This window comes from Vipera berus (genome assembly GCF_964194415.1).
Source record: "Vipera berus genome assembly, chromosome: 1".
NCBI classification, from domain to species: Eukaryota; Metazoa; Chordata; class Lepidosauria; order Squamata; family Viperidae; genus Vipera; species Vipera berus.
In genome coordinates, this window is record NC_138202.1 from 116,392,141 (window position 1) to 116,416,513 (window position 24,373).

General features: G+C 38.7%; 1 protein-coding gene across 3 annotated transcripts; it reads right to left on the reverse strand.

Moving 5' to 3' along the window:
• Positions 1-2,412: 2,412 nt before the first annotated feature.
• LOC308659258 (acyl-coenzyme A amino acid N-acyltransferase 1-like) lies at positions 2,413-23,632 on the reverse strand (the record flags this gene model as incomplete). 3 transcript variants are annotated; one of them, XM_081312747.1, is made up of 4 exons in its annotated part: positions 2,413-4,448; positions 18,937-19,083; positions 21,062-21,264; positions 23,170-23,632. In XM_081312747.1, the coding sequence occupies 4 exons, from the start codon at positions 23,630-23,632 to the stop codon at positions 3,858-3,860; spliced, it is 1,404 nt and encodes a 467-aa protein (XP_081168873.1). In that variant the 3' UTR covers positions 2,413-3,857. The 3 variants fall into 3 exon arrangements, with proteins under 3 accessions (XP_081168873.1, XP_081168875.1, XP_081168874.1); XM_081312749.1 differs by having other exon boundaries at positions 18,781-19,083; XM_081312748.1 differs by lacking the exon at positions 18,937-19,083.
• Positions 23,633-24,373: the final 741 nt, after the last annotated feature.

Sequence of the window (24,373 nt, forward strand, 5' to 3'; positions counted from 1 at the left end):
GATCACATCACCCCAGGACACTGCAACCACCATAAATACATGCCAGTTGCCAAGTGTCTGAATTTTGATCACGTGACTATGGAGATGCTACAATGTTCATAAGTCTGAAAAACTGTCGTAAGACACTTTTTCCATTGCTGTTTACACTAAATGAATGGTTGTAAGTTGAGGACTACCTATACTACTTAGCCCTCTGCTTTCAGCCATGAGCAAGTGGAGGAGCAGCTGGAGATGGCAATGCTGAAGACAGATGCACTGGTGCTGATGGTCTTACACAACATGGATCAAAGACAGGTCTCCTCTAAAAACAGCCGCTATGTGGGCATTGTTAGGTGCAGGAACTCTCATCTTGGTGGGCGCAGGAGGTGGGGGTGGTGGTGCTGCTGCAGTCATGGGTGCAAGGGGTGTTGGTGGTGGGCTGCCCCCCGGGGCTGGAGCTGGCACGGCTGGTGCTGTGGGAGCAACAGGGCCCACTCTATATGGCGGGGCTGCATGGGGCGGGCAGTGGAGGCAGTGTGGACCAGGTGATGCAGGGTGGCCACTTAGGCACACAGGGCAAGGAGACGGTGGCACAGGTCCAGCACCAGGTAGTCAATTCTTGCTCAATGACAGACCAAGGAGTTAACTCGGAAAGGCAAGAGGAAAATTTAGAAGAGATCTGTGCAGCTTGTAGAAAGCAAAGGCCCACACTGATAAATTAAAAATCTTTGTGGTCTGCAAAGGAATGCTGGTGGGCTAGTCAATGATTTGGTGACTAGAGGAACATCTAAAGTGTTGGAGCTCGTGGTCATGGTAAGCCATGGAGGCACTAGGCAACGTGACTTTCAGGGCAGTGGTGGTGGTTTTATTACTTTAAAAAAAAAGTCTGTGCTCTGTCCAAGGGTGCTTGGTAGGCTGCATGTACAGGCCTGGTCTAGAATTTATTTTGGAGCATTCAACTATCTAGAGCAGGCATGTCAAACTCATTGTTTTTTTAGGCAGCTTCTTATAAAAGAATTGCCATTAATTTGTTTTAATAAAATAATTTAAATCAATTTTTCACTTGATTTCAAATTAAATGAATTATATTGGTTGAAAATGAGATATTTTTTAGTACAATTGCCAAATGCAATAAACTGGTTTTAGGTATATGTTACTGGAAGAAAAAAGCAATCCCTGTTGTGTTACTGATCCCAGAGAAGCGTTTGCATGTATACAGGTATCCTTAGGGTGCCATATTTATGGATAAGAAATTTTGGTTGCAAAGTTGGCACCAAGAGCCTTGGTGGAGCAGTGGGCTAATGCCTCCTTAAGTAACACCAGCTGCCTGCAATTAGTGCAGGTTCGCATCCCACCAGGCTCAAGGTTGACTCAGCCTTCCATCCTTCCGAGGTAGGTAAAATGAGGACCCAGATTGTTGGGGGCAATTAAGCTGACTTTGTAACTTGTAGAAGGGACAGGCCCACACTGATAAATTAAAAATCTTTGTGGTCTGCAAAGGAATGCTGGTGGGCTAATCAATGATTTGGTGACTAGAGGAGCATCTACAGTGTTGGGGCTCGTGGTCATGGTAAGCCATGGAGGCACTAGGCAACATGACTTTCAGGGCAGTGGTGGTGGTTTTATTACTTAAAAAAAAAGTCTGTGCTCTGTCCAAGGGTGCTTGGTAGGCTGCATGTACAGGCCTGGTCTAGAATTTATTTTGGAGCATTCAACGATCTAGAGCAGGCATGTCAAACTCATTTTATTTGAGGCAACTTCTTATAAAAGAATTGCCACTAATTTGTTTTAATAAAATAATTTAAATCAATTTTTCACTTGATTTCAAATTAAATGAATTATATTGGTTGACAATGAGATTTTTTTTTTAGTACAATTGCCAAATGCAATAAACTGGTTTTAGGTATATGTTACTGGAAGGAAAAAGCAATCCCTGCTGTGTTACTGATCCCAGAGAAGCATTTGCATGTATGCAGGTATCCTTAGGGTGCCATACTTATGGATGAGAAATATTGGTTGCAAAGTTGGCATTTTGGGATGTAATACAGATATTTTGGACTTATTTTTGTTTCTTTGCATATTTGATATTTTTAAAAAGGCATATGCTACTGACTACGCTTATGCACATATGTAACATCTTTTGCTAGGATACATGACCACTGCTTGTCCAAAATTTTAATGTACAGATAATACGACCAGAAATTATTTTAGCCTTTTTAATAAATGTTGTTATTGATGTTAAGCTCACCATGGAAAATATCATATATTGTTATGTATATACTAGGTTAATTATTTAAAGACTGAAGTGCAACATAACTAGATTCTAAATAATCTATTTTTGAAAACACACAACAGTTCAAACAGTAAAAGTAAAGTCAAAATAAAGAATATTTTATTCTTAAGAATTGTTTAATTTAAAGTGGTTTAGTTGTAATAGATGGTTAGATTCAAAATAGTTTTCAAGAGTATGTACAAAAGATACTAATTTTTTCTAGCATCAGATAAATTAGACATATTACATTGAGAAAAATGTTTCTCATTTCTTTCCTGTTACCTTTATTGATTTCATTGCAGAGATGTTAACATAGGAAATAGATTATTTTGTTATTTAATTTTACCTTCCAAAAGCAGATGAAAAATGTGAGGTTCTTTCCTGTTGGTTTTTTTGAATTAGCTCTTTTAGATTCTAAAAGTTTAGTTCCTAAAGAAGTAACCGTGTAAATAATTTTAATGTCTCCTCTAGTGCAGGGTAGGCAACTTTGGCTCTTTTATGATTCAAGGACTTCAACTCCCAGAATTCCTGAGCCACCCGTTCCTCTCAGCATGGCTGGCTCAGGATTTCTGGGAGTTGAAGTCCACGAGTCATAAAAAAAGAGCCAAGATTGCCTAGCCCTGCAATAGGCTTAGGAAAGCCAATAGAGGAAGCTTTTTTTTTGCTTGAAGTTGTAAACTCTTAAACATTCTTGCCTATTTCATATTAAAATAGTAAGAAGGGAAAAAGGGGAAAAAGTGACTACAGTAGTGGCCAAAAATGTGGAAACCTTTTGGGAAAAGTGTATTTTTGAGGTTTGATGGCTAATAACACCACTTTTTTGGAGTAATACCATAAAATTACAGTATATATCAATGGAAAGATAATTTAATCAAGAATGTAATGCAACAAAGTTTGTTAAATTATCTGTACTGTATTCTGTGAAAAGTTATAGCCAAATAACCAGAAAAAGGAAGCACAACTTGCTTAGGTTGATATCAGGTAGCTTTCCTAAATCTGATTGTAGCCAATGAGCATGAGTGTTTAGGGAGCCAATCAGGTGTCATCTTGTTTTGGCAATGAGCCAATCAGATCACAGTAGGATTCAGTTATTGATGTCATGTATTGAAGCTGAGAGGAGGACATTTGTCAGTGTGCTATGTGATCGCTATCAAGTTGGTTGGGGTTTTTTGTGTTCTTTCATTTAGTGAGCATCTAAAATGTAATAAAATTAAAGTAATACTGCCAAGAGTTGACTGGTTGCCCAAAAAGCAATGTAAAATAGTATTATTAAGTGAACAAGGCTACAGTTATAAAGAAATTAGAAGAAAAATTGGTGGAAACTTAACCAAAGGTGGCATTTCTACTGTACACATTTACCAAAAAGTTTCCATAATTTTTGAAATAGAAATTTAGAACTACTCTGAAATTCACAATAGACCAAAAAAGACAATAACGCTAATCTTTTTTGCATTTCCAGAGTCTTATCATGGTATATGATTCTTACTATCTAGTTACCTTTATGAAACATGCATTATGAGAACCCAATTTCTATCTTGTGAGTAGGGTTTTTTTGATAATATTTGTGGACCAAAAGAACCTGTGCAACCTGCACTTCCTTCTGGTATCATAAATTTCCAGCTGGGCTAAGATGGAGCTGAAAAAAGTTCAGGACCTCTGTCCAGAAATGTTCCTCAGCTTTGGCATGGGACTTCATCTCCCCTCCCCATATTGTGGGTATAGTAGTACCCCGGATAGAAGAGATGAAGCAAATTGGGGATCCAGGTGGTTCTATCATATGTCCAGCCTTAGGGTAAGATAATAACCTACAGTTAGTTCTCCCACACTTCTTTGCGTGGCCCAAAGCCACTTCAGCAAACATCTTACTGTTCAAGCTTTGGTCAGCCTCTCCTACCACAAACAGAATGTGACCCTGGGCTTTTTCCACAGGAATGGCAGAGACCTCATGAACTGAATCTAGAGGATCTCCCATGACATTGAAACTGGACATCAATCCTATTTCATTGATGAGAACCGCCTCTGCCAAGTAGGGAACAGCTGGGATGTTGATATCGCGAAAATGGAGGGGTGCACCATTCATACTTGTGGCACCATTGATGCACACTGCAGCGGCTATTTCCTCTAAGAAGGTTCCCATGGCTAATGCAATTTCAGCTCCTTTGGACAAGCCAATGACTCCAGCTCTTGGACCTCTTACCTGGGTGGATAAGGAGAGAAATGTACATATAGACAAGGTTAAAAAATAATTCACAGAAGCTTGAAAAGAGGTCATGCAAACATAACCCGGAGAAAATGGAAATACTTAATCCTGATCCAAACATTTATCAAAAAAGCCTAAATACAGAGAATGAATTTGTCAAAGGATGCGATGGAATTCTCCTGGGCAAAGTATAAACTTGCCCAGTGTTTGGTTTTAAAATTTGGCACTTAATCTTCCTGTCTTGTGTAGTCATAAATAAGACTACCTGAGACCTCTTGGGAAGTTAACGGTGTCATATTTGTGGGTTTAATCCCTTTTAGTGTTTCCTGCTTAATATGATTGGGCAATTATCAATGAATATTCAAGAGCTTACAATCAGATGGGCATACTTCTCTCAGTCCGAATCTGGTCAGTTTAGCCCTGTGGTGTCTCTGGCATTGTCCATAGCACTGTCCAGTCTTGAAGTGCACTCAGCAAGAGCTCCCTAAGTTCCCAATCTGCCCTTAACCAGAATATTTGGCTCCGCTTCACTCACTAGCAGTGGGCTAAATCAGATCTTTCTCACCCACCCAAACAAAGTTGTTTCTCTCTTCTTATTCTCACTGTTGCCAACTGGTGAAAAAAAGATGCTGCTCTAGCAAGCCAGTTACAGTAAACTGTATTATGTTTTCCATTATTAGACTATACTTCCCTAGACTATTAATGAGCAAAATCAAGCAGCCACTGGCTTAGTTTTGTGGGACACCAGGGGAGTGATAGATCTGACCCTCACTGCTTCACAGAGGGTTTTTTTTTTGCACTCCAAGGCAAGAACTGAAGCTTCTGTCTTGTGCACATTATCTTTTTAACAAACCTATAATAGGATGAATTTTCATTTTCAGATAACTGAAATAATACCTTCACCAACTTTTATGTTTAGGCTTTTCATCCTCACAGCGATCTGTAATTTGTCTTTCTGAACACCTAAATAAATTTTAGAATTAAGATTTAATTTAATTTAATTTAATTATGGGACTTATATGCCGCCCTATCTCCCAAAGGACTCAGGGCGGCTAACAACAATAAAACAACAATAAAATAATAAATACAAATATTAAAAGAGATTAAATTTACAAAGCCCCACTAAAAACCAATAAAAATTAAAACAAAATTAAAAACCCCATCTTCAGTCCAGGTCGGCCAGTTGGAAAAGGTTTGTCTTTAGGTCACGACGAAAGGACCGGAGATCTGGGGCCATCCGAAGTTCTCAGGGGAGCTGATTCCAAAGGGCAGGTGCCCCAACAGAGAAGGCCCTCCCCCTGGGGGTCGCCAGCCAACATTGTCTGGCTGATGGCACCCTGAGGAGGCCCTCTCTGTGTGAGCGCACAGGGCGATGGGAAGTCGTTCCTGGGAGCAGATGGTCCTGTAAATATCCCGGGCCTAAGCCATGTAGGGCTTTATAGGTAAGAACCAGCACCTTGAACCTCACCCAAAGGGCAACCGGCAACCAATGCAGCCCACGCAGGAGGGGGTGTAATATGGGAGTATCGGGATGCTCCCATCACAACCCGCGCGGCCGCATTCTGCACCAGCTGGAGCCTCCGGGTGGTCTTCAAGGGCAGCCCCATGTAGAGAGCGTTGCAGTAATCTATATGGGAGGTGACGAGTGCATGAGTGACTACGTAAGGCAACTCGGTCCAGATAGGGGCGCAACTGGCGCACCACGCGAACCTGGGCAAATGCCCCCCCCTGGCCACGACTCCTATATGATGTTCTAAATTGAGTCGTGCATCCAGGAGGATGCCTAAGTTGCGCGCCCTATCAATGGGAGGCAACACATCTCCCCCCATAACCAAAGATGGTAAATCTTGGACAACACGAGAAGCCGATACGTAGAGCCACTCGGTCTTGGCCAGGCTGAGTTGGAGCCTGTTTTCCCCATCCAGATTCATACCACTTCCAGGCAACGGGACATCACGTCAAGGGCATCACTGGGTTGGTTCGGAGTGGAGATGAAAAGCTGGGTATCATCAGCATATTGATGATACCTCACTCCGAAACCACATATGATCTCACCCAATGGCTTCATATAGATGTTGAACAGGAGGGAAGAGAGGACTGACCCCTGAGGCACCCCACAATCAAGGGGCCTTGGGGTTGACCTCTGTCCTCCTGCCAACACCATCTGCAAACGGCCCGAGAGGTAGAAGGAGAACCACCATAGAACAGTGCCTCCCACTCCCAACCCCCGGAGACGTCACAGCAAGATACCATGGTTGATGGTATCAAAAGCTGCTGAGAGATCTAATAGGACCAGGACAGAGGAATAACCCCTATCCCAAGCCTGTCAGAGATCATCCACCAGCGCGACCAATGCCATCTCCATGCTGTGCCCGGGCCTGAAACCCAATTGGTACGGATCCAGATACTCAGTTTCCTCCAGTTGCTAGTTTTACATTTAAATATTTAAAAAGCAACATGGCGGCTGAGTTAATAGATAATTCAATAACATACAGATATCTTTAGTACTACTCTCAAACTATTACATCAAATATTTCCTCTCTTTTCCCCTTAGTGCTTACTGTCTCATGTTTAAACTAATATAATTCTTATTATATCAATTAAATAAAAATAATTTACATTTATCAATAATTTTTAGTTTATACATATTCTTCATAACTATCCATGTCCTAATTAGTTTTTCCCAATTTTTAGTTTCCCATTAATATTTAAATTTAACATTTAATATTTATAATTTCCAAGTTTTAAATAACCAGAGTTCCCTTTATCTCAATTCATCACAAAGCCTAATGTTCAGGATACACATCTTATCTATTTGAATATATCCTATTTCTCGCCATCTTATATCTACTAATTAGTAATACAGTATAACATTCTTATTTTCTATTAATTTCCAAATGTCTTAAATTTAGTAACCAAAATTCCTCTTATTTCAACATTAAATACTTCCTCTCTTTTTCTCTTGGTCTCTACTATCTCATATTTAAGCTAGTTTTACTTTTACATTCAACTTTTATAAGCAAATTAATATTCAAATTTAACTTTTAATATTTATACTTCCAAGTTTTAAATGACCAAAGTTTTATCTCAGCTCATAACAAAACCTAATATTCAAAATACACATCTTGTCTATTTGAGTTTGTTCTATTTTAATTCTCACTAAAAAGTCAAAATCCCAATTTTCTTCAGCCTTATTCTAGCTTTCTTTTTTTTAAAAAAAATATTTTATTAGAATTTTTTAACATAACATAAATCATTCAGTAATTTGTAAACAGAATGTTGTCTGGGTAGCAATTAACAATTAATTTCTATGATCTATATTCCATATGTTAATTTAATTTGATTTCCCCTTTCCCCAAAATATCTTTCTTTGCAAAACATTAGATTAAGACAATTCTCATTATTTTAATTAACAACAGTTAAGTATATAGTTTCAATAATCCTATTTGTCATTTTAGTTGCCTTATCATAAATCCTGTTACCGTGTTTATTTCAGCTTATTTCTCACACCAAATTCTAAATATTCTTACAAGTGACAATCTTTTCAACATTTAACTATATTTACATTGGTGGATTTAATTCTGTTTTTTCCATATAAACCATCTCATGCTTTTATATTTCTTAATCAATAAGTAAAAAAAAGTAAAAAGAGAAAAGAAGAAAGAGAGAGAGAAAAAAAGGGCAACAAGAAAAAAAAGACAATTTTTCGAGATGAAGAATGATTTGGAGCTGCGAGACATTTGGAGAGAAAGACATTCACAAGAAAAGGATTATACTTTTTTTTCTGATAGACATCAATCTTTTTCCAGGATTGACTTTATATTAACGACTAATGATTTTTTTTCCAGGATCAAGAAGATAAAGATTTGTCCAAGAACTATGTCTGATCATAGTCCAGTCTGGTTAGAGATTGACAAGGATAATAGAGATAGGCGCTCTTGGCGCTTAAATGAGAACTTGTTTAGAAATTAGGGAAACGTGGAAGAATGTAAAAAACAGATGGACTTTTTTGAAACTAATATGAACAAGGGTACTTCTATGGATATGGTTTGGGATGCTAGTAAAGCTTATATGAGAGGGGTATTAATATATATGAACAACAAATATAGACGTAACTTGGAATTTAGGAGGAAAGAATTAGAGAATGAAATTAGGGAAAAAGAAAAGGCCCTAATTTTGAATCCATCGGATGTGAAGATCAAAGAGGTTATTAATTTGTTAAGAGGACAGTTTGACAAGTTGATGGCTGATCAGGTGGCAACTAACTTACGGTTTGCTAGGCATAATACTTTTTGCAATGCCAATAAACCAGGCAGATGGTTAGCTTACATGTTAAGGAAGAAGCAAAGGGCTTCTAACATAGATAAAATAGAACATAAGGGTAAGGTTGTGTATCAACAGGATCTTATTAAGGAAACTTTTGTGGACTTTTATTCTAAATTATATGCTAAAGATAAGATTAATGAAGCAGATATTGATGTATATTTGAGGAATGCCAACATCCCGGTTCTTACACAAGAACAAAAGGAAGAGATTAATCAATTGATAACAGAAGAAGAAATTCTTTTAGCAATTAAACAATTGAAGGTGGATAAAGCGCCAGGCACGGATGGACTGACTGCGGTGTATTATAAAAACCTACAATTGGAGATGATAAAGCCATTAAGGGAATTGTTTCAGACAATTCAAAGGGGAGGAGGGGTGCCTCCGTCTTGGAGAACTGCTTTTATTTCTCTGATTCCGAAGGAAGATCAGGATGTCACTCAAGTAAGAAATTACAGACCAATATCACTTTTGAATACGGACTACAAGATATTTGCTAAGGTTTTAGCTAACAGATTGATGAGGGTTTTGCAACAGATAATTCATGGTGACCAAACTGGGTTCATTAGTGGCAGACAAATGAAAAATAATGTGAGGCATATAGTAGACTTGTTGGAATTTTTGGAAAGGAACAACCAGATCCCTGCGGCGCTGATTTTTCTAGACGCTGAAAAAGCCCTTGATCAACTGGATTGGCAATTTTTGATGAAAGTATTGGATAAAATGAATTTTGGGGATAAATTTTTACAACCAATTAGGGCATTATATCAAAAACAAACAGCCCGAATAATAGTAAATAATAGTTTGACTGAGGTATGTAATATTGAAAAGGGCACAAGACAAGGGTGTCCGTTATCACCTTTATTATTTGTTTTAACATTGGAGATATTATTGATTAAAATACGGAATTCGGAAAAAATTAAGGGAATTCAAATTAGAGATCAGGATTATAGATTGAGGGCGTTTGCAGACGATCTGGTTGTTACGGTGACTCAGCCAAAAATTCTGTTGTGGACCTGATGGAGATAATAATGCAATATGGGAAGGTTTCTGGATTTAAGGTTAATGTACAAAAAACTAAAATATTGGCTAAAAATATGACAGTATTGCAAAAGGCCTTTTTAGAAGGGTTAACTGGATTTGAGATTGTTAAAAGGGTTAAATATTTGGGGGTGTATTTGTCACCCTCAAATGCAAAGTTATATAAAAATAATTATGAAAAATTATGGGGGAAAAATCAAAAAGAATTGGAAAGTTGGAAAAAATTACAATTGTCTCTATTGGGAAGAATTGCAGCAGTGAAAATGAATGTTTTGCCTAAATTTTTATTCTTATTTCAAATGATACCTATTCTTAAAAAGGACTCAAATTTGGAGGAATGGCAAAAGGGTATCAATAAATTTGTATGGGCAGGGAAAAGGCCACGAGTTAAATTTAAGATTATGCAGGACACGCGTGAAAGAGGTGGTCTTAAAATGCCCAACTTTAAATTATATTATGAAGCTGCTGCGTTGTCAGCGATAAGTGACTGGATTAATTTAACACAAGGGAGATTATTAAATCTTGAAGGCCACGACTTGTTATTTGGCTGGCATGCATATTTATTGTATGATAAGAAGGTAGATAATGTGTTTAAGGTGCATATTTTAATACAAGCATTGCTGAGAGTTTGGAAAAAGTACAGACATAAGCTAAATTACAAGATACCTTTATGGGCAATACCGAAACACGCAATAGAAAATATAAATGTTGGGTTCAAACATGATGTGACTACATACAAGGAAATCTTAAGTTTGGAGAGGAACGTATGGTGTTTGAAGCCATACAATTTTCTACGAGAAGAGAAGATTGTTCAAACCTGGTTTCAATATGGTCAATTACGGGCCAGGTGGAAAGAAGATCAGAAAATTGGTTTTTCAATGACTGATGAAAATCTGGTAAAGCAAATTAGAAATCAGGGTCCAGCACATATCAAACGGATATATCTTGCATTGATAGAAATTGACTCAGAAACAGAACTTGTTAAAGATTGTATGATAAAATGGGTTCAGAATATTCAAGAAGTTATTACAATGGACACTTGGGAAAAGATCTGGGTGAGGAACGTAAAATTTACGCAAGCTCAAAATTTAAGAGAGAACTTTTACAAAATGTTTTATAGGTGGCATTTAGATCCTAAAAAGCTTGCAAGTATGTATCCGAACTATCAACCTAAATGTTGGAGATGTGGTGGCGAAGACGCAACGTATTTTCATATATGGTGGACCTGCAAAAATGTTAAAGCTTTTTGGATTAAAATCTGGTGGAATATGCAGAAGATATTTAAGCAAAGGATAAAGTTTTGTCCGCAATTGTTTTTATTGGGCATAATTACAGATACTACTGTTGTGGACACTAAGTTGATGTTGAACTTAATTACGGCAGCAAGACTTTTAGTAGGTCAATATTGGAAGAAGGAGGAACTGCCGACTATAGAAGAATGGACTTTAAAAGTTTCTGACCTGGCGGAAATGGCAAAGATATCGGCTTATTTGAAAGACCACTCGCAACAACGTTATATTATGGAATGGAAAAAGTGGATTGATTACATCCAGAACAAATATGGGACTAAAAAGTTTCATTTAGCATTTGTATAAGTTTTGATGTGATACTAGTATCGCTTGTAGTCATTTTATATGAGCTAGAGTGCGATAGACTTAATAGCTTATTGTTGTTAGCATATGGTTGTTTATGATTGTTTTTACTTTTATACCTTGTATTTAGCTCTGGGAAGTCGGGGATGGGGAGGGGGGAAGGGGAGGGTGGAGGGTTAGGGAGGGTGAGGAAGGGTTGGGTGGGGGGTGGGGGGGAGGGAGGGATTGTTAAAGATAAAATGTATTGAAAAAGTTTTCAATAAAAAAAAAGAAAAAAAGACAAGAGCACTGAGATACAAAAAATAACATATAACTTAAAATATGTATTCCTCCTAATTTAATATATATTTATTCCCTCAATTTCTTATTCTTTTTGACCCTAGTTAAGAATGTATTTAACCTGTTTAAACTTTGAGCATTCCATTCAATAGTTCTAATCATCTAATCCTTTAACTCTCATTCAAAACACATTTTTATGCTTTTCTTATTGTCACATTTAAATAACTAAAACATTTGCTTTTGTTTAAATCATTTCAACTTTTTTCAGAGGAATAAAAAAAACATATTATATTAGTTAAGGGGAAAAAATTATCCCTCTAAGAGTAATATATTTCAAAGTTTTTCCATTTCTTTAGCCATATTCCAACAAATGTTTCTTTTTAAAGTATTCTTTCTGATAAGCACCATCTTCTTTTTCTTGAATTTTCATTTTAGTCTTTTTTCTCTGGTCGTTGCCTTTCTTAATCAATATGTTTTGCTGCATCATTTGTTTTCCTGTAAGGAATTTTTTCTCATTATTTTCCTTATCTTCAAAGTGTTGAAATATTTCCCATTTGAATTAAATCATAATTTTTTATTTTATATGGTTCCATCTTCAAGTATCCTCAAAATTATATTTAGTCATCTCTCCTGTATTTTCCTGAGAAAGTTCTTGAAGTAAAATTAAGTTGAAAATAAGTTGTTTCATGCTCTCAAGATTATTCTGCATTTCCTTGTAGTTTAAGGTCATTGTCCTTTGAAATTTTTGCTGCTTATCATATGCTTCCTTTTGTGAAGTGATCATTTTATAAGGTTCCTTCTTTAAGTGTCTATCCTCAGAATTTTGTTCGGTCATCTCTACTGTATTTTCCTGGGAAATTAAGTTGAAAATGAGTTCATTCATGCTCTCAAAGTTATTCTGGATTTCTATGTAGTTTAAAATCATTGTCCTTTGAAACTGTCGTCGCTTATCATATGTTTCCTTTTGTAAAGTATTCATTGCTTCAGCTTTGTTATTCTCACTTTGTTTACACAGCTGCATTTTCTAAAAACTTTGAGGTTCAGAGAAAAAAAATCCTCATCCACCAGCAGGTGTCAGCATTTGCTCATTTTTCATGTCTTTCTAGTCTTTTTTCTTTCTTTGAAGGGTAAGTTTCACCGCTAACTAAAAGGGAGGGAGCAGAGTCCCCCTCCCCCTTTCCTTCTTCAGAGATCTCTTATTTTGGGGACTTTCTTCTTCAAGAAAATAGGTAGGATAGAGAAAATCAATATTCTTACCCAGATTCAAGTATGCTGTTTAAGATCCACTTAGTTTAAAAGCTTATGGCTTCTGTTGTTTCAGCTATTGCTGGACATGGAGTTAGCCAGCCTTTTCTTCTGTTGGTTTCTGGGAGGCTTCTCCTGGACTGTTCGGAGAGACCGCTGTCTCTTCTAAGTCCCTGGGATTTCCTTCTTTCATTCCACCCCTTCAGGGTGGGTTCTGGCCCCTTAGGGTCCCCAACAAAAAGAAATTTCAGACGAAGAATTCGGCATTCCGAATCTTCCAACTGCTTCACTGAAAAACAGCTCTAGCTTTCTTTCTTTGCTAACTCACCTTCCAAGTCTGAGCTTTTAAATCATCAAATAGATCTCCCTGTATTATTATATATATTGTTTGAAGTAGAAAAGGCCATCCGGTCGCCATTTTTTTGGAAGGACTAACAAATCATCTCTCTATTTTTCCATCTCGACGTAGTTGTCCTGAAATGTTTATCTTCCCTTCAGTGTTCTTCTTCTTGATCCTCAGGTTTCTTCTGGTTTATATAGAAAGTCTTTTCCCTTTTCCATGTTATCAGCCTGGGTTTTCCATTAACTGTGTTTGTTGGTCAATTGAATCTTCTATCGTAGTATTTAATTGTTCCACTTCTTCTGTTACATTCTGTGTGGTTAATTCTTTAGTTGTAATCAAAGTTTGGATTCGTATATCTAGGCTGACATCTTGTTCTTTTCTGTAGCTTCTTATTTCATCAGTGGCTGTAAAAATAGTTTCATAAATTGCTTTCAACATAATCTGTTCCTGATCTTCATCCATATTCTTTTAGTAGAGTGTTGAGTTAAAAGCTTTACAATCAGAGAATGAAAATAATTTTGTCACTGAGTATAGAGCACAGCTGGGCTTCTCACAGTTGTTATCTCTCAAGGTTGCAGTCTTATCTATAGTCTAGGCTTCAAGCCAAGACTCTTTTTAGGCAATAACAAATTGTAATATCAAATTTACAGTGGGACAAAAAAGTATTTAGTCAGCCACCAATTGTGCAAGTTCTCCCACTTAAAAAGATGAGAGAAGCCTGTAATTTTCATCATAGGTATACCTCAACTATGAGAGACAAAATGGGGAAAAAGAATCCAGGAAATCACATTGTAGGATTTCTTATGAATTAATTCGTACATTCCTCGGTAAAATAAGTATTTGGTCACCTACAAACAAGCAAGATTTCTGGCTCTCACAGACCTGTAACTTCTTCTTTAAGAGGCTCCTCTGTCCTCCACTCGTTACCTGTATGAATGGCACCTGGTTGAACTTGTTATCAGTATAAAAGACACCAGTCCACAACCTCAAACAGTCACACTCCAAACTCCACTATGGCCAAGACCAAAGAGCTGTCGAAGGACACCAGAAACAAAATTATAGACCTGCACCATGCTGGGAAGACTGAATTTGCAATAGGCAAGCAGCTTGGTGTGAAGAAATCAACTGTGGGAGCAATTATTAGAAAATGGAAGACATACAAGACCACTAATAATCTCCCTCATTCTGGGGCTCCACGCAGCATCTCACCCCGTGGGGTCAAAATGATCACAAGAACGGTGAGCAAAAATCCCAGAACCACACAGGGGGACCTAGTGAATGACCTGCAGAGAGCTGGGACCAAAGTAACAAAGGCTACCATCAGTAACACACTACGCCGCCAGGGACTCAAATCCTGCAGTGCCAGACGTGTCCCCCTGCTTAAGCCAGTACATGTCCAGGCCCGTCTGAAGTTTGCTAGAGAGCATTTGGATGATCCAGAACAGGATTGCATCCAAAGAACACCATACCTACTGTGAAGCATGGGGGTGGAAACATCATGCTTTGGGGCTGTTTTTCTGCAAAGGGACCAGGACGATTGATCCATGTAAAGAAAAGAATGAATGGGGCCACGTATTGTGAGATTTTGAGTGAAAACCTCCTTCCATCAGCAAGGGCATTGAAGATGAAACGTGGCTGGGTCTTTCAGCATGACAATGATCCCAAACACACCACCCGGGCAATGAAGGAGTGGCTTCGTAAGAAGCATTTCAAGGTCCTGGAGTGGCCTAGCCAGTCTCCAGATCTCAACCCCATAGAAAACCTTTGGAGGGAGTTGAAAGTCCGTGTTGCCCAGCGACAGCCCCAAAACATCACTGCTCTAGAGGAGATCTGCATGGAGGAATGGGTCAAAATACCAGCAACAGTGTGTGCAAACCTTGTGAAGACTTACAGAAAACGTTTGACCTCTGTCATTGCCAACAAAGGGTATATAACAAAGTATTGAGATGAACTTTTGTTATTGGCCAAATATTTATTTTCCACCATAATTTGCAAATAAATTCATTAGAAATCCTACAATGTGATTTCCTGGATTCTTTCCCCCCATTTTGTTTCTCATAGTTGATTACAGGCCTCTCTCATCTTTTTAAGTGGGAGAACTTGCACAATTGGTGGCTGACTAAATACTTTTTTGTCCCACTGTAGTTACAAGATGTTGCCCATACCATTTAGGGTTTTTTTTAAGTCCAAATTTTTTATAATCCTTGGTCCAATTTTACTTCTTTTGTAGTAAAAACCCAAATCTTCAATAAAAATAAATCTTTTAGTCCACAAATTTTAGAAAGATAAAGATCCAGTCAGAATTAGGTTATTCTTGGACTTCCGGTGGCGACGCGACGCCGAAGACAGCCGTTTTCGGGCTGCCCGCTCCGCAGCTGTGTTTTTCCATCGTAAACAGCGCCGATCAGCTGTTTAGATGGATTTGAAGCCCCCTCCTCGGGAGAAGAGGAGGGGGTGAGGCCCCAGGTAGGGGTTGAGCTCTCCGGGGCCGCTGGAGCTGAGAGCTTGGGCGGCTGAAGGATGAGCCCCCCCGAAGCCTGGGTTGCTCCGAGCTGCGCAGCGCCTCTGCTCCGGGATTTTTGGAGCAGAGCCAGGCGTTAGCAACCACCCCTGCCAAAAGGAAATACTTTTGATTATCAAGACGCAGGCAGAGCGGTACAGGAGGTCAAGGTGAAGTGGACTCTTTATTTTTACTCTCTAGCTCAATGGATTTTATAGCTTTAAAGTGAAAGTGCGTAATAAGTGAAAGTGGGGGAAGATGGCGGCTAAAACTTCTAAAGCTCTTCGGAATGCGGGGTCTTCCCTGGTGCAGGAGACCTCATTGCAAGCTTTGCTTCCTCCTGCATCTCCCCCGGTATTGACGCTTAAGGATTTACAAGATGCTCTTGGAAAGCATGGACAATTGATGTCTGATATGATGGATGAAAAGTTGAAAAAGCTGGAGGAGAAAATGGAGGAGAAAATGGAGAAATTGGAGAAGAAGATGGAAGAGAAGTTGAGAGCAATGAGGGTGGACATCTTGTCTATGGTTGAATCCGTAGCTGAATGTGTGCAACAGCTGGATGTAAAAGTGGAGGATCTCAGTCAAAAGAACTCTATATTAGAAGCAAAGGTATTAGAAAATGAAAATATAAGGGATAAAATGGACGGAGAATTGAGCCTTGTTCAGTATCATCAGATGCAGTATGCTATTAGAATCAGGGGTTTAAAGGAGAATGGTAAAGAAGATTTAAAGCAGCTGATTTCTGAGGCTCTGGAAGGGGTACTGGGCCAGCCAGCATCTGAAATTGAGGGAAATATGGACAGAGTTTTTCGTGTAAATTCATGGATTGCAAGACAGAGGAAGTTACCCAGAGATGTGGTGGTCTATTTTACAAAGAGAGTAATTAGAGATGAAGTTATTCAAGCTGCTTATGATACTAAATTGGTAGTGGCTGAGCAAGAAGTTTTGGTTTTAAAAGAGATCCCTCCGAAGATCCTAAGGAGAAGGAAAGATTTTGCATTTTTAGTACAGGAACTTAAGAAACGTGATATTAAGTTTAGATGGGAGATTCCAGTTGGATTGGTGGCGACGTATGAAGGTAAAAGACATCGTTTGGTTACTGTGGCTCAGGCACGTGATTTTTATAGTAATGTGTTAAAAGCAACCCCCTTATTTTTTTGGGAAGCTGCAAAAGGATACGGTGTGGGAAAGTTTCAAGATGTTGCAGATAGACAGACAGAGGACAATGGTGTTGGAGGGGATCAAGTCACAGTCTCATCGGTTGCTGCAGGAGGCCAGAAGATGACGCGTGCCGCCCTAAGAAGAGTGAGACGAGAGCAAGAGCAAGACCAGCAGAAAGTTATGGAATCTCCAAAGCGTGCTTACAGTGAAGATCTGGGAGGGGAGCGGTCTAAAGAAGTTTTGGGGGTCATGACAGATGTGCTCCAAAAGTTTTGGGGTGTTAAGATTGCTGATTAAATTTTTAAATTAGAATGTCAATGGAGTAAAATTATTATAGAGGAGAAAGAAAGTTTGTTTTAATATTTTACACAATTTAAGATTGATGTTATTTCCTTGCTAGAAAAGTATATTAGGGTTATGGACTTAAAGTATGTGTTGAACTAAGAATGGGTACGCAAGCTCCTAATTAACAACAAGTTGTCTTAGAGACTGCCTAAACCTTCTTTTTATATTCTTTTTATTTGAACTCAAGGATGATTTGGAACGGCGAGACATTTGGCGTGATACATGCAAGAACTATTTTTGATCATAGTTTAGTTTGGTCGGAGATTATTAAGGTTAACAGAGATAGGCGCTTTTGGCGTGTAACTGAGAATTTGTTTGGAAATTAGAGAAAGGTGGGAGAATGCAAATAGCAGGTGAAAGTTTTTTTTTCGTTTTTTTTGAAATTAATATGAATAAGGACTGGGATTAAGAAAATTTATTTTGAGTAAAGTTCTTTTTCTGTTTTCCTCTTTTTCTTTTTTACTTTATTTGTAATATTAATATTGTTTGTATTCATTTTATATGAGCTAGAGGGAGATAGAATTTATAGTTTATTGTTGATAACATAGGGGTGTTTACGTTTGTTTTTCGATTTTATACCCTGTATTTAGCTCTGGGAAGTCGGGGGGGGAGGAGGGAATGGGGGAGAGGGATAGGGAGGGTTGGATAGGGGTGGGGGAGGGGGGGATTAAAGTCAAAATGTATTGTAAAACTTTTTAATTAAAAAAAAAAGAATTAGGTTATTCTTGCAACGTTTTAAACTCCCCTGCATAGTCAGTCACCGCTGTTTTTAGAGGGTGGGGTAGAATCTCCCTTCCATCTCTTACAGGGGGAAAATACTTTGGGCAGCGTATACAGGTGGAAAAGGCAGAGTGAAGAATCTTGATGTGTGTAGCTTTATGAAAAACAAAGAATGGAAGGAAGAATATAATAGCATTCCTTAAGAAGCTCACAGAGAATGCTAACATCTGTTTTCTTCTCAGACTGTGGGACATCTAAACAGTGAGGCAGACTCTATTTGAATGTTCTGAAAAATTTCCTAACACCAAGCAGTAGTTCAACAATGGATCTAATCAGTCGAAGAGCTAGAGGGCTCCCCTTCATCTAAAAGAGGTGTTTTAACTTTAACTTCTGTGCAGGGTAGAAGATTGGAGTTCATGGCCTCAGTGGCTCCATCCAACTCCATAATTCTAAAGGAAGCTAAACAACCTGGCCTTTCTTTTATCATAAACTGCTATTGTGAAGTGGCCCAAGATGAAACTTAAAAAAATTCAGGATCTCATTCCAGGAGTGCTCCTGGGCTTCAGCATGAGGCTTCATTTCCCCTCCCCACTGGATTGGCAAGGGAGAAATCAGAATTGGGTAGGCATAGCAAACTGGAGAACCAGGGGGTTCTATCAGATGTCCAGTCCCTGGATAAGACAACAGGCTGCAATGATTTTTCCCACATTTCTTTGCTCGAGTCAGGGCTGCTTCAGCAAACGCCTTGCTATTGAAGCTTTGGTCAGCTTCCCCCACCACAAAGAGGATGTGCCCTTGGGCCTTCTCCACAGGAATGGTAGATCCTTTAAATGTTTCATCCAGAGGATGTCCAAAGCAATCAAAAACGGATATCAATCCCATTTCATTAATGAGAATCTTCTCATATGGGTAGTAAGTTCCAGGGATACTGACATCATGAAAGTGAAGTGGTGTACCACTCATTATTGTTGGACCATTGATGCACACTGAAGCCACTACTTCCTTTAAGAAGGTACTCATGGCCAATGCAATTTCTCCTCCTTTGGACAAACCAATAATTCCAAGTCCTGGACCTCTTACCTAGAGGAGCAAATACAGAGAGACATACAAAAGTTTAAATCAGTTTCTTCCTTAAAACAATGAGGGGTGATATCAAAGTTATAAAAATGACATACTAATGCACATGCTATATTATTGTAGATCTGCACATTCAAAAATGAACTTCTCTTTCTGCCAGCCAGCCAATACGTGACAAGAAAATATGACAGACAGAAGGAAGGAAGGAAGCCTGAAAAAAATGTTGCTGCTTTTATGAATCAGCTCATTAAAGCAGGGCACTTTTAAGCATGACTCTTAATTGCATATTTTTGCATGTTTTTCAGCTACACATAAGGAAGCCTAAGAAAAAAAAATTGTATGCTTTAATGAACACTGAGAGGGTGGATATAATGGGTGTGTCCACAAGATGACAAAAGAGCATTGTAGCATTGAGGGGTCAGCAATGTATCACAATGCACATACAAAAGGTGGCAATGGAGCGCTGCTCTCATCATTCTGCCCTCAGGAACAATGCTACTGATCTTTGCTGTGCTATGCTGGTATCAGGCCCAAAATCCCTTTAGCTGGTTACAGTAGTGGCCAAAATTGTGGAAACCTTTTGGGGAAAGTGTATTTTTGAGGTTTGATGGCTAATAACACCAGTTTTTTTGGGGGGGAGTAGTACCAGGGCTTTTTTTTCTCATAGAATGCTCAGAACAGCATTCTGGCACCTTTTTTTTGCACACACACACACACAAAGCTTTTGCACAAGCTGTGCTACTACCAAAAAGTTCATCTCGGGTCTGAATTCCCATGCAGTGAAAATATGTGTGTATTGTGTATATATAGGAAGTAAACCCTGAAATAGATTTGGAAAGAGCAAGGACTTTGATTAAATGGAAATGTTGCTAAGCATAGAACTGTTGAGTTAATTTGCAGCTGTTTCTGCTGTTTTCAATCTATGTGCTTATGATTTTACATCACATTTTAAAATAAGCTAAATTGAATAGGAATAAGATTGTGACTGAAAGAATACAGTAAATATCTTTAAAAAGTAACGTTAAATTTAGCTTTAGTGTAATTTGCTTGCTTACTATAGCTAAAACTGGAAATTATATTTCTAAAGCATTAGTATGGATCATTGAAAAGAACAAAAATTTAATATTTATGATTCAAAAATATATTTTTCTTAAATACAATAAATTAAATGTATGCTAAGAATTGAATATATAATTGTTATATAAATAAATATATAAATAAAATTATATAAATAAAAGATTAACAAGATGAGTGTTCTGGCACCCTTTTTTTGTTGTTGTTGAAAAAAAGCACTGAGTAGTATCATAAAAATATATATGAATGGAAAGATAATTTAATCAAGAATGTAATGCAACAAGGTTTGTTCAATTATCTGTACTGTATTCTATGAAAAGTAATAGCCAAATAACCAGAAAAAGGAGGCACAACTTGCTTAGATTGATATCAGGTAGCTTTCCTTCATCTGATTGTAGCCAATGAGCATGAGTGTTTAGAGAGCCAATCAGGTGTCATCTTGTTTTGGCAATAAGCCAATCAGATCACAGTAGGATTCAGTTATTAATGTCATGTATTGAAGCTGAGAGGAGGACATTTGTCAGCGTGTTATGTGAGCGCTATTAAGTTAGTTGGGGTTTTCCCCCCTTTCATTTAGTGATCTTGTAAAACATAATAAAATTAAAGTAATGGTGCATAAAGTTGACTGGTCACCCAAAAAGTGATGTAAAATAGTATTATTAAGTGAACAAGACTACAGTTATAAAGAAATTAGAAGAAAAATTGGTGGAAACTTAACCAGAGGTGGCATTTCTACTGTACATTTTTCCCAAAAGGTTTCCACAATTTTGGCCACTACTGTATATCTGACAGATGCATAGCATTCTAAGTTTGTATGAAATATTCTGCATAACAAATAGAGAAGAAACTCTAGGATCTTCCTGAGTGCCAACAAGAAGTTTAAGAAAAGATATAATCTCATGCACACCTTAGGATTTTTCAAGAGCAGTCTGGTTGCTTCCTCAAAATACTCCAGATCTATTACTTCCAGAGTCTGTGGTAAATCATCATATGCAAAGTAAGCCAAAGCCAGAACTGCAAAGCCTTTGCTAGCCAATAAACTAGCTCGAAATTCGATTAGTCCTCCAGCTCCACCGAATAGGTCAATCAGTCCTGGAAATGGCCCAGGGCCTGGTGAGGCAGAGAGGGAGAAAAAACAAGGATAAGTGAAGAAATGAAAAACAAAGAGTAAAATCCCTTTTGTCAAATACATTACTTTCTCTGATTTGGGAACAATGCTCTTAATGATGTCTAGAACTGCATTTGCTTTTTTTTAGTAGCAATGTCATACTGCTGAGCCAAATTTAATTTTCACTCAGCAACTCTTGCAAAATCTTTTTCATAGGTACTGTTAGCAAGCTGTGCATCTCACATCTTATTTGTGAGATGCATGAATGACTTTTCGTTGTGTCTCAGTTAAGTTTCTTTCTGTCATTTTGTTCCATTTCTCTAAGCTACTACGTCCGTGTTCAACTTTATCTCTAGGGCATCAGCTATTTCAGCTAATTCTGTGACATCTGCAGATCTGAAGAGCATTCCCTCTACGCCATCATCAAACACATTAATAAAAAATATTGCATTGTGTCAGACCCAGGCTGAGGTTTGCAGCACTGAATTCAGTATCTCACTTTAGTTTCACGAAGAATTATGATTAAATGAGCATCTGAATATGATTTTCAGATCACTATATATCCTAACTTAGAGGTCCCCAACCTTTTGGGCACCAGGGACCGGTTCTGTGAAGAGAGATTTTTCCACGGACCGGAGTGTGTGTGTGGTTTTGTGTGCTGTCTGCATCCTGCAGATGGGGCTTTGCTTGTTTGCGCGGACTGGTTGCTGGCATGCCACGGGCCAGTACTGGTCCACGGACTGGGGGTTGGAGACCTCTGTCCTAACTGACATGTCACTCAACCACAATCATCCAACCTGCTGGATACTTTGTCAAATGCATTGATGAAATCTTGATTATATAGTGTTGTATCTATAGCATTTCCATAACCTATGAAAGAAGTTAATAGAAAGTAAAGATTAGTCTGATCATGCTAACTTATAGTGGTGAGTAGTAACAGACTCTCATAACTGGGATAGTCTACGAATAGTGAATTAGTACTACTCCAAATAAGTAAGCTTCAAATATTTCTTGTCATTTGGTATTTCACATTCCCTAAGATATTCCAAAGATAATGATTTGACCAGATCATCAGCAAGTTCTTTCAGTGCTCTAGGAATCATCTAGGCCAAAATATTTGGTTTAAAGTCAATAAGTGTTCCCTGACTATGTTTCTGTCCAATGGAGTGCTTATCTGTTTCTCAGGAAAGACTGGGATGTCTAATTCTCATAGCTCATTTACAAATTATTGTTTTTTTTTCTTTGGACATAATGATGACAAATAGCCTTTTCTTGTTCTTAGCATCTTTCACTAACTTCAACTGATTTTCAGCTTTAGCTTTCCAAACATCTGTGCAAATCTGGGTGACCCATTAGTTCCCTTCCTTGTGGCATGACATGCCTTTCTACTTTTTATGTGCCCCTTTTTCAAAAAGTGTTCAAACCTTTACTAAGAATTGTGCATGGGCACATGGTCTCTTTTATCAGTACCGTGATCCAACTTGGATAAAAGAAAACAATCTGTGCTCATATACACAGAACAGCCAATCAGAGAGGCAGATATGGAGAAGGAGATCAGATCTTTCAATCTAGCAATAGCAGGTGGATACTTCAGGAATTTTAATATTAGAAATCAGTGTGGGAACTGCTAGGGGTACGAGGAACCAGGAAATTTGGGAAGATATGGCATTTATCAATAAAATATAGATCCAGGCAAACTTGTGAAAATGGTTTCCTGGTCTGGCTGATCTCAAAGGGCTAACGAATTATGGTATTGCTCATCAAAGCACAAATCAACACTGCTTCCATGCTGGCTAGGAAGTCTAGGCACTAACACCCTAGATACATTTGGAGGCACCATCCACTGCAAGCAAGAGGTTGAGGCAATAAAGGAAAATGGAAAAGAAAACAGAATTCAGTTTCCTTACCTGGAGGCAAGAAGAGGGCTCCCCGGACCCGGCCAGACTTAATTGGGATGCGTTCCACTCCGGGGGCTGTGTACCATCGTTCCACAGTGCAAGTAGCCAATGGTTCATCCGTGGGCAAGGGCGTAATCACAGTAGAATTAAAGAGGCTAATCTGAACATAGAAGGGGCTGCCTGTCACATCACGTTTGAGCAGCCTGTGGAACATCTTCTCAGCTTTTAGAGTGTAGAAGAGGCCCATGGACCACACACCTGTATAGTTGCCTCCCAGAGCAGAGGCCTCTGCCACGTCTACTTCTCCATTCTGATTGGCTTGGTAAAAGGCTCTGGCTGCAAACTTCACTCCCCTTTCATCTGTCAGTGATGCATGTAAGGTCACAAGCTGGGTGGGTGCCAGGCCAGAGGCATAAATCTTCACTGGCGAGTCAGCAACAGAGACTTCAGGAGTGACACTGAGGTGGACCATAGCTGCCAGCTCTTGAGAGTACCTGGGGAAAGTCAGGCTCCTAATCATATAAATTTGGAACTGGTTCAGTCTGCTTATCTCTCCCCTCTCAAACCATGCTGGTCCTCAATCTGTGGTCAAGGTGTCATCTACACTGCTCTGCCAGTCCTATGTTGCAATGCTGAAGTATGTCAGAGGTGCCTGTTTCATTAACTTGTTCAGACATTTCTTAATCTGAGAACCCAACACTAGGACCAATTGGAGGATTTCATAAATGCTCCTAAATTGTTTTTTTTTTTTGGGGGGGGGGAGGGGGGTTTCACATCAATTGAAATGCATCTCATGGAACCAACTGTGGATATCTTTTGTGAACGCACATCTACAATTTCCTACTTTGAAATGATTGGCATCAACTGGTTTATGCTGCAGATCAGTTTGCAAGATTATCAAAATGTTGTTAAAACCAGCAGGCGGGAAAAGGAACAATAAGCGGCTTTGGATCCACACCTGTGTGAGATCATCTTTCCACAGGCAATTCCAAACTTGATGACTTTGCAGTTCACTATGAATACGTCAAGACAGCTAAACAAACTTTCCTTTAAGTTAACTCCCTCCCGTGGAGCAGATGAGGGGAGGACAAGGCAAAGCTTGTCAGGATTTTGCATGCCCCCTTTACCTTCCAGCTGCTTCTCCCCAAAGTGAGCCTCTGGATTTGTATGATTGCAGAACCAGCTTCTCACAGCCACTTTCTTTTCTCTCAAC